Consider the following 11,088-nt stretch of genomic DNA (forward strand, 5'->3'; position numbering starts at 1 on the left):
TGTACATGTTTACATCTCTTGACCATGTTAAGAAAAATTTTAGTACGAAGAAATATTTAATGCAATGAATATTCCAACGTATGCCAACTGATCAGCATAGGAAGTATACGAGGGTGATATGCAATTTTGCCGTCACGAAGTTGAAGATCTTTACTAATTAGATCCCACTGATGTTCCTCTATTACAATTTATTTCATTTTTTTTCAATCTGATATCAGCATATTATATTCCACTTTTCATGAAAGCTGAAGGTAATACACTTTTAATCAGTCTCCATTCATGTTCTTGGCCTTCGTTTGACTCTCCACAGGAGGAATGGGTAGAGGGATACAGGTTAGCATCCCAGATGAACTTCAAGTTTCCTCAATGCGTAGCCATGCCGCTCAAGACAATCATACCCAACGCAAGTCCCGAAGCTCTTCAACTCATACGTGACATGCTTGCCTGGGATCCCCAGAAGAGACCCACAGCAGCTCAAGTGAGTATGGGGTCTTTCTTTTGGGTTGGGTCCACTTTTGTGACATACCAGAACTAAACAACTGTGTCTCATTTAAAGCAAAATGATAGTAGTTGCAGTAAAACACTAATTTCATGATAAAGTCTGTAAAACCAAGGTTAAGTATGACTATATCATCGTGGATCTAGATCTGGTACAGTTTACATAAACTGAACTTTGTGAAATCATAAAATCTAAGCTGAAATATGATCACACAGAAGATTGCCAACACAGATTGGCACATGTGGGACAGTGTATTATTATTGCTGGAATAAAGACCTGATGGAAGTGACCGATTCCGTGCTTATTTTGGTTATTTCTCAGCAATTACACAATTTCTTCCAGAATCCTTTGGCACATATTTTTTATTCATACAAACAGACACTTGGGTGGTCATTGTATTAGATTCTGTAAAAAGTCATTTTGAGATTGTTACCAGAACTGGAATTTACCTTTAAATGAGGCAAATATCTTCCAATTATCACTTCAGCAAAATATCTGTGTCCCACTAAAGGTTTACTTAATACACATGATGTATAGACCAGTTCGTAGTTACTTCATGGGCAATTTTGGTCAAATGACCTTTCATTTCTTTCATCATGATAGGCAGATTTCAAAGCAAGATATTACGTAAGCTTGCCTTACATAGCAGGATGAAGAAATTGAATAGACCAGGTGACTAGAATAGCACACCAATGAACACTTAATGAAGGTATTTGTTGCATTCCTACTTTGAATGCATATCTTAGCATGTTGCATAATGTACTTGACAAACTGTGAAATACCAGTCGTTCTTGGAAGCATTGTTGTTTTTTGTGGATGTAAATGAAAACGACAATTCAAAAGAATGTATGAATAATCAAGACATCAAAGTTGGTGCTTATCTCATTAGATTTTAAAGCACCATGTCACTTTAGTGCAAATGACCTTCTTCTGATCATGCGTAGAATCTTTTGATCATGCGCAGAAAGGAACTACGAACTGGCTTATTGCAATGTCAGACCTGACAGGATATTGCCAATGATATGTAAATGTGATGCCCATGTAACAGTAACAAAAATTGATTAAACGACAACATATCCAAGATTTTGAGATCAAAGATGGCTGTCAATGGTTAGAGATCTTCCTCACATAGAAACATCTATCTGTAGCCACATCTGCAAACACATTCTCTTTCCCTGCTTATATCCTCAGTGTCTAAAATACAAGTACTTTCAAGTTGGCGTAGGTGAGCTTGGTGCCAAAGTTCAGCCGTCCACTCGACAACAGCAGCAGCCAAATCAATTACCACAAAGGGAAGCACCCAATCAAAGCTCTGCAAAGAGGAGAGTCGTAGCGGAACAGAAACCAGCGCAAAGCCCTCTCCCCAAAGTACAACCCAAGAAGGAAAATGCCCCTCCCAAGGACAGTATGGACGATTTCTTCGCCAATTTGGGAAAGTCCAAAGAGGTGGAACCCTCAAAACCCGTGAATGTCGGAAACAAGAGCGGGAGGAGAAAGTGGGAAACGGTGAAGAAGGTGGAAGACAGTTGGGGTGATGATTTTGATTTGGATGAAAGTCGGGGGTTCGGTGGTAGCAGTGCCAAGACTAAGAAGATAGGAGGATTGAAAAGCAAGGCGTTACCTACAATTGGTGCAGGAAATGCAGTCGGGAAGAAGGCCTCATTAGATTGGGATGATGATGATGACTTTTTAAGGTAAGTAGAGTGGATTGCAGTATGCATGTGTCTTGATATTTTATCACTGTATATATTAACCTGTGTTTAGGATCATTTCTAAATCAAACTTACCCCAATTTTGAAGACCTCTCTTAATTTTGATAAAAATGAAAAAAAAAAGCAACCTTCTGGTGCATAGTAAGGAACTATCCTGCCTATTGTTTTTAACAGTTTCATATGACATTTCAAATACAGGTTTTGTATTCTGACTATTGTGGCATTACCTTTATGATAATTCACAACTCATACATACAATTATTTTTTCCTAAAAAAAAAGTGGAAATAAACAACGATAGATTGCATAGATCGGAGTTTGCTATACATTCATAATACTTAAAAGATATAAGTTTTAACTCAAAGAAATTGTTTTTCTAATAGCTGAGGAATTTTTTTTTGTATCCTTTCCTTTCATTACAGGAGTCCACCTAAGCATAGAGTAGGTCATTTGTCAACAAGAAACCAACCTGGAGTGGCTAGGGTGGGACTAGAGTCTGGAAAATCCTCTGCTTCATCTGCTAAACAGTTCTATATGGGCAAGGCTAGATATGTACCAGGTAAAATCCACAATTTGCCACTCTCCACCCAGGTGTTAAATGGGTACCTGGTAGGATGCGAAAGCGTATGTAGTATGCGTAGCGATTGAGTCTTGGGACTCTTGTTGGAATGCTCCCCAGGGAGTGGAGAAGGTGCATGCATTGTATGCGGGCATGCAAGGATCCGATGACCGGGATAATATATCTGTAAAGCACTTAGAGACGTTGTTCCGATGTGTAAAGCACTATATAAATGCGGATTATTATTATTATTAAAATATACCCATATGCCGCTCTCCACTGAGGTTGCATTTATCTGAATCAAATTGCTTTGAAATACATGTTCTTAAAAGAGAATTGGGTTTGTTTTGAGGCATTGGTTTGATAGGTTTATTTATTAATAATAATAGTTTAGTTAAAAAAAAGATGCATGTAGAGAGAAGCAACAGATGTAAATTTTTACAATATTTTTTACTAAAGAATGCAATACATGAAACCATACCTTGATATGCTTATAATCTCACTTTACACATTAAAAGTTGCATGCAGATGCATCTTGCAGCACATTATCGCAGAAGTCAGGTCATGTTTTTTTCATGCGCTCAACTGCATATTTTTCATCAATGACTTTTGTCAGTTTACACTGTGGATATTGTGCGATAAGAGGATTTAGGTTATATTTTAATTCTTCTGAAACAGCCCAACTATGTACATTTTTTTTTTCTGGGTTTGAAAGTAATGAGCCTGCTCCCAAGCTAAACTTGCATTATCTTTAATAGTCAAAGCCCTGAAGAAACCATTGAAGTAGCTGACCATAGCTCAATGAATAGATAAGATTAGGCTTTTAATCTTAACAGGATGAAAGGATTATAAGGTGTTCAAATGTATAGCCAAGTTTGAGTTTAATCCAATAATCCCATTCACATGATTTAATGAGGATGTTCCATTCAAAGCTTTCTTTGTTAGGGGTATTAAATCCAGGGGAGCTTTTCATGAAACATATAGTCAGTGATTATCACTGGCAACTCTTATAAGCTACTGAAATCCTTGTATCTGATTGGCTCAGAACACATCAGTAGATGAGAATCACCGACTTGATGATTCATGAAACTCTAATAATAATAATAATAATAATAATAAAAAAAAAAAATAAAGAAATAATAATAATAATAATAATAATAATTATAATAATAATAATAATAATAATAATAATAATTATAAAATAATAATAATAATAATAATAATGAACATTTATATAGCGCTTATTACAATAGTTTCTAAGCGCTTAACATTTATATCTTAACGCAATACATGTATAAGGATTATGAAGAGCATAATAAAATTATATCGTATTAGGTTGCATAATATAGTATACATGCTATATTGACCACATTTTGTCCATTCCTCTAGAAAGTAACTTGTCTGGCTATTTCATAATCACTGTGTTAATATTTCAAAGGGATTTCTTCATCATGTAAATCAAGTTCTAAGATCATTTGGAAGCAATTCTGCTGCATTCAACAGAGTTAAAAATAAGGAAAGTCAAAGTTGTGACTTTTCTGTAGTGAACAATCACAAAGTAGGGATAGTCCTGTACAAAATTTACTATCATACCAGCAAGCTTGTTCTTGTGAAGATTGCACTTTCAATACCCCCTCCAAAAAAAAAAGAAAATAAAAACAACAACCAACCAGGTAACAATATATATAAACCTTTTTCTTATCAGGTATGAATGTGAAGAGTCCAAGGAAGGAATCGGGCCATGGTTTACCTGCTCTCAAAGGTGTAGCCTCAGGTAGTGCTCATAGAACTAACTTAATAGGTGAGTCAGTCAAAATGACTATGACAGGCCAGTCTTACTAAAATTTTACCATTGATTATTCCTGATTTATTGTTGTTTTATTGCTATTTATAATGTTTGTCTTGTTTACATCCATGCGTACATTTTACAACACATGGAAATATACACAAAGTGTATGTTCAATAAATCAACATAAATATGAAATTAAATAAAAGGAATAATGAGCATGATCGGTTAAGGGTTCGCATTGAGGTGAAAAAATTTTTTTAAGGTACTTTTATCAAATTTGCTTTTAAAATGATCTTTGATATCTCAGGTTTCAAAAAACTAAGTTTCATGAAGATTGATGATTCCGAAAGTACCGGAATAGTCCATTTTATTCATGGGGGTGCTGCTACCTCTCATCACGGACGGACATTTCTACTCAAATTAAATTCACTCTAGTTTTACTGTTTTTAAAGTTACTCTAATTTGGTTTGGATGTTCTTGCACTCTGAACATTTCTCTATTATCAGACATAATATAGTAGAACAAAAATATTGGGAACTAATTTTTTTTGGTAGGTGTTAACATTTCCATTTTGAAATTTCCGTCCGTGATGGAAAAAAAGATGAAAAGTTTTTTTATTCTTTATCAGAGTAGAAATAAAAAATAAAAAGGTTTAGAGGTATCTCTCTAAACACTGTACATTATTTTATTTGAACATGGCTAAAATCCATACATTTTATCCATATCATAAACTCAGTCAAAAATGATCACGGACGGACATTAATTTGATCACGGACGGACAAAGTTAATTCACTCAAATTCATTTCACTCTAGTTTTATTGTTTTCAAAGTTACTCCAATTTTTTTTAATGGTCTTGCACTCTGAACATTAATCTATCATCAAACATAAATTAGTAGGAAAAAAATATGGAAGTAAACTTTCCTTGTAGATGTTAACATTTCCGTCCGTCCGTGATGAAATTAATGTCCGTCCGTGATCATTTTTATTAGGATAATGTCTATGGATTCAGCTTTTTATTCTTTATCAGAATAGAAACAGAAATAAAAGTGTGTAGAAGTATTTCACTGGACACTGTTCATCATTTTATTTGAACATAGCTAAAATCCATACATTTTATGCATTTGATAAATCAATGAAAAATGATCACGGACGGACATTAATTTCATCACGGACGGACGAGTGAAATACTTGTGGAAAGATTCATATATGCAAATGAGAAACTTTGCTGAGCAGATTATGAGTTTAATTTTAGCTTCTAATTGCAGTGAAAAATGGCTCTGAGAATTATTCAGAACTCAAATGGAATAAGCCTACAACTCTTCACAATTTTTTGTGATATCTTTGTTTGGCCGTTATTGGGGCTATATTGTTGTCAGGAAAATTGTTAAGCATTATTGGAATGCAGATAGAGTTGAAAAGCTACATGTACATGTATATGCCAAAAAGCGGGAAACAAAGTATGGCAAGAACACATCCAAAGCTGTAGATTTCATCAATTCAAGCTTGCAGAAAGTGATGGAGAAGAAGTAGAATGCAATGCATAATCTGATAAGCAGAAAAATCAATTTTTCCATGTACAAACTTATGGATTCACAATGCTTCTAACAGAACATAGGTTTGTGAAAATTACATGAATACCTTTTTTCGAAGTCCATTTTGGAGCTAATTTTAAGCAAATCGCTTATCTGGTAAACTGTGAAAATGCATAAAGCTTGCACTGCAGTGTTTAGAAGTTAAGCTTTGGATTGGAATATCAATTTCAATTTTGGATTCGGTCAGGGCCTAAATACATGAGGGCTGTTGATGTTATGGGGTGTCTCCGCTTTAATGCAAAAGATGGATTTAAAGAGAGTCCATGACAAGTGTTGATCCAACAAACAAGCATAAGGATCAGTGACCTGTTAATCTTTTAGATTTAGTTTTTGGACCTTAAAAAACATCTTTGCTCTTGGAAAATTAATGCCTAAAATCATCATGATCATAAAAATACTTGTATCAACATGATCAATAATCAACTAGCTGTTGATTTTGAACCTACTTCTATTCTACACTTTAAAAAGACAATAGGGGAAGGCGGGGTAAGTTGTGACACTTTTTGCATTTTGCACGTTAGAATTGATATGACTAGTAATATTGTAGAAATAAGTACCTTACCTTTAAATTTGATTCTTGGGAAATATTTTTCACCTATATATAACTTTCTACCCCCACGCTGAATGTCATTGTGACCTTTGAAAAAAGGATGTCAAATTGCTCAACTTGCCCCATCTGTGGGGTAAGTTGTGCCATCGTCTGGGGTAAGTTGAGCCACAAAAACTATGTAAAAAATGTATGCGGGAAGAACCAGGATGTCAATTTTTCATTTAAAGTCTTTTCACTTGCTAATGCTCTATGAATACTAACATCTTCTAAAAGTAAAAGGACTGTCATGTGAATTTGCTCCTTTCTGCCTGCATATCAATGGCTTTTTATGTTTTTATTTTTTTTTTGTATACATCACTTATTCTTTACGTTCGATTTTGACAAGAAATATGTTAAGAGCAATCGTATGTCTAGATTATACTGTGCGTCTAGCATAGAAATCAAGTTGCTACATCTTAAATCAAGTTGCAGCAACTTGATTGTGCAACTAATACTGTTTAATATTATTAAAATATGTACAAATCATCAAAACAATTGCATTTGTTTACCAAAAAAGTACTAAGAACTTTTTACAGAGTACTTCCATTGTATTTTAATTGTGTCCGTCCGTGATGTCCGTCCATGATGTCCGTCCGTGATGGAAAATATTTGCAATTCTCTCGGAAGTTTGATATTGGTTAAGAATTCAATATGCTGAACATAGAAGCTAACATACCCGAGTGTTAGGTGCATTAACAATAATTGGTCCATGTAAAGCTGTTTAGATAGAAACAATAAAAATGTACAAAAATTCTAAAAACCACATTTCTATCTTGTCCGTCCGTGATATGGCACATTTAGTGGATACCTGTGTTTGTAGGTAACCATGGCAACAAACTTTTTTAACCATTCAGCATACTATGTCCTACCCTTCACTATAAAACACAAAGGAACCTTGTTCATCTTATTCCTAATTTGTTACAAGCCTTCAAAACTTTCAAAATCTATCAAATGTCCGTCCGTGATGAACCGATCATGCTCTAATATGATTCAAGTGTTGTGAATGGAGAATCGATGGTTTTATCATCGTCATCATCATGATTAAAATTTCTGTATGCTTGAAACCAAAGTTGATCCTGACACTGCAATTTGTCAAGAATTATGCCTCAGTTTGTGAATAGTTTTTATTATTACAGAAAATTACGAACTTGTATTACTAGTATATGAATAGCATTTAATATCATTTTGGGGGCTTGTTTTGAAGAAGTCTTTGTGATAGTTCAATAAAAATCATATTAGCGAAAGTGTGATTGCAAAGAATAAATTGTGACAAGAATGCCAATGCTTGAAGAGTCTGTCTTACAAGTCATTATCTATATATGATGATCTTCTGTCTGCTCCAGGATCTAATTACGCAAGAAGACCAGATAACAACTTTGGTGGTGGTGGAGGAGGAGGAGGGAGCTACATGCCATCATTTTCATCCAAACCAGACAGCTCTACAAGAATAGGAGGCTATAATGGTAAGAAATAACCCCCCGCTTCCATATTCAGTTGTGCATGTACATATGCTTCTACGATGTAACGTCTGTGTGGTAATAAAACATAGTATCTCAATATTTGTTTTGTTCTCTAGATATTGAAATAATGGGTATCTCAGTCCTACAGAGCTGCCAAGTAGTACAGATTTTCAGTATTTAGTACTGAAAAATAAGAAGAATACTGATGGTTTCATGTAAAACACTGATTTCTAATGTTTCAGTTTTATATCTTGTCCAATAGTGTTTCATTGAGAATACTGATTTCCTCAACAAAATACTGCTTTTCTGATTTGGAAATACTGAAATGTTCTTGTTCAGGTTGGCAGCTGTGGTCCTATAGCTTTTTTCTTTCTCCATTTTTTGCCACTACACAATTTCAAAGGAAAAACGGTCAATATTTCTGTTTGTGTTATTGGCAATACCATGAGCTATGTTCTTCAGATCTGACTTCTTACATAAGGGACTTCCCAGGAATGATTGCCTCAATTTTCTCATTCAGGTAAAATTATTTGAAGTAAAGATGCAGGGAAATAAATGTTTGGCATGCATTACTGGTAACTTATTTTCCTATAACCGCCCTAATGGCAACCACACATCTGCACTTCATAAATACGTACAGTAACCCTACCGGGATGTAAGTTTTTCTCACCATTTTCTATAAAAAGAATTATCAGTGCGCTGTTGTATATTGTATTGTAATATCCCATTGGAAGCAAATTTATCTTATAATTTTTTTCTGCATGGGATGTTGCAAAAGTAATTTGAATATTTGCCATTCCTTTCAGAACCATGGAAGACATCAAAAGCAGGAGTAACAAATACATTTGGAGCAGGAAGGAACAACGGGCTAAGAGCACAACCTGTACACGGTAGAACAGATTGGGCATCCAAGTAAGTCATTCCCACTACAATAGTTCAAATAGAATTAAGCAGTGTAGGTCTCATTAAAAATTGTCCTGCTCGGTTCCATGACTATTGCTCCGGTGACAGTTGCTCGGCTATGAATTTCACACATTAATGGAATGACCATATTTAACCCTGGATTTAACACTATGTCCTATCCTTAACCTGACCCTAAACCTAATATAAAACCATATTGCAACCCTAACCTTATATCTTAGACGAAATAAAGCCTGGAGCAAATGTTGTTTTACTGTTCAGCCCCACCCCTTTCTCGTAGAAATTGTGTTATACAGATTTCATTGCATTATTAGTTTACCATGACAAAAGTGAAGCAAATCTTTATAAGGGGTATTGGGATTATATATCCAGTGATTGAGGGTGAGAATTTCATGGACATTAACAGGTAATTAATTCTGGAAAAAAAAAGAAACCAAGCAGTGGAATGGAGAAATAGTACCAATAAAAATATAGAGAGACTTCTGTTTTCTTAACAGTGGGGCAAAGTGGGCCTGATAATAATATCCTATGAGATTATCAGCTCTTATTTTTAAGTGACGTGATTTAACAATAACTTTATTTGTCACATTTGATCATTTAATTCAATACAAAAATATTCTTTGCCCTGATATTGTATTGATTTACAGTGAAAATTTCAATCTTCATCTCCATACTTGAACTTAAGCTAATTCATTGTCAAAATCTTGAGAGATGTATCTAGCCTGTTATCTTTCAGTCTTGTCTATAGCTAGTCAAAACGTTAATAAAGCCATTGTTTTTACAATTCTTACAACAATATTACCAACACAGAGCATGTATGGCTCTGTTGCTTGGGGCTTACTCTTTAAACATTTCCAAAAATTAATTAATATCAACATTACCCACAGATCCACAAGAGTTTGGGAAAGAAGCAAGACAATATTAACCCTTTCTTTTCTTTCATCACAGGTATGGGGGTGTGCGGTAATATTCAGCCGAAGTTCGATCTAAAGAGTGCAATCAATCAATTGAGGATTATAGAACAAGATCATCGTATTAAATATCAATGTTGGAGACATGGCAGGACCATCCATGCGGTTTGTGGAAATGAAATCACTCATTCGGCTCACTCAGAATTGCATCTGACAAGGGTTAGATGTGTTAAGGCTGCCAAGTGTCACTGAAAGTGTGTACCGGTACTCTGAATCTTAGGTCCACTCATAAATATTCATGGTGGTGTTTAATTAATGTGTAAACTTGTAGCTTTTACATTACACGACTTTCTTCTTACACTGAATGCTCATGTCTCGTTTAAGAAATGTTCAATTAGATCTTGCAGTACTGGAGTTTGTATCTTCTCAGTATCACCTTGACTACAGTTTGAAATATTGTAATTATATCAAAAGTCTGCAGATGCGATCTTTTTTAAATGCAAAATAAATAAATATTCAATAATTTCAATAAAGCAATGCATAGCTTAAATTTGTACAGTATTTTGTCTGAAAATCAGAGTTATATGCCTTGGGGTATATTGTTGAATACGCTAAAGTCAGGCTACTAGTTGCAGTACTTCACAGCCTGCCTATTCATGAGACAGTTATATAAACTTTTTTTGTAAATATGTGCCTGTTGTCTATTTCAAATAAATTCAATAATCATGACTTTATAAAGTCAAAGAAAAATAAAAACTATAGAAATAAAATTGTAACTTCGCAGAATCGCAAAAAATCAGCTTCATTAAGAATGAACAGAATTACCATATTCCTATTCTAAAACTGTATGTGAATAACTTGCATGTACAATGTAAAAGTGTTATCACTGATAAGACGTTAGTATTGTCAACTTTTTTTGATGAGAAATAATGCTTTTAAGTCTTGTAAATGGTTGGCTGATCTGATATTCTGATCTCATGTATATGTACAGCTTGTCTGATTTCCTATTGCCTTATTGACCTCTAAAAGTAGGTGCTTTATATTCTACATACAATGA

The 11,088-nt window shown here is 34.4% G+C and overlaps 1 protein-coding gene across 1 annotated transcript; it reads left to right on the plus strand.

Moving 5' to 3' along the window:
- Positions 1 to 376: 376 nt before the first annotated feature.
- LOC121431310 (serine/threonine-protein kinase MAK-like) lies at positions 377 to 10,759 on the plus strand. The gene is made up of 7 exons (XM_041628821.1): positions 377 to 478; positions 1,691 to 2,193; positions 2,632 to 2,768; positions 4,474 to 4,569; positions 8,083 to 8,202; positions 9,006 to 9,111; positions 10,069 to 10,759. Exons 1-7 carry the CDS (start codon positions 377 to 379, stop codon positions 10,085 to 10,087), a joined length of 1,083 nt encoding a protein of 360 aa, XP_041484755.1. The 3' UTR covers positions 10,088 to 10,759.
- Positions 10,760 to 11,088: the final 329 nt, after the last annotated feature.

This window comes from Lytechinus variegatus, chromosome 17, assembly GCF_018143015.1.
Source record: "Lytechinus variegatus isolate NC3 chromosome 17, Lvar_3.0, whole genome shotgun sequence".
In the NCBI taxonomy this organism is placed as follows: Eukaryota; Metazoa; Echinodermata; class Echinoidea; order Temnopleuroida; family Toxopneustidae; genus Lytechinus; species Lytechinus variegatus.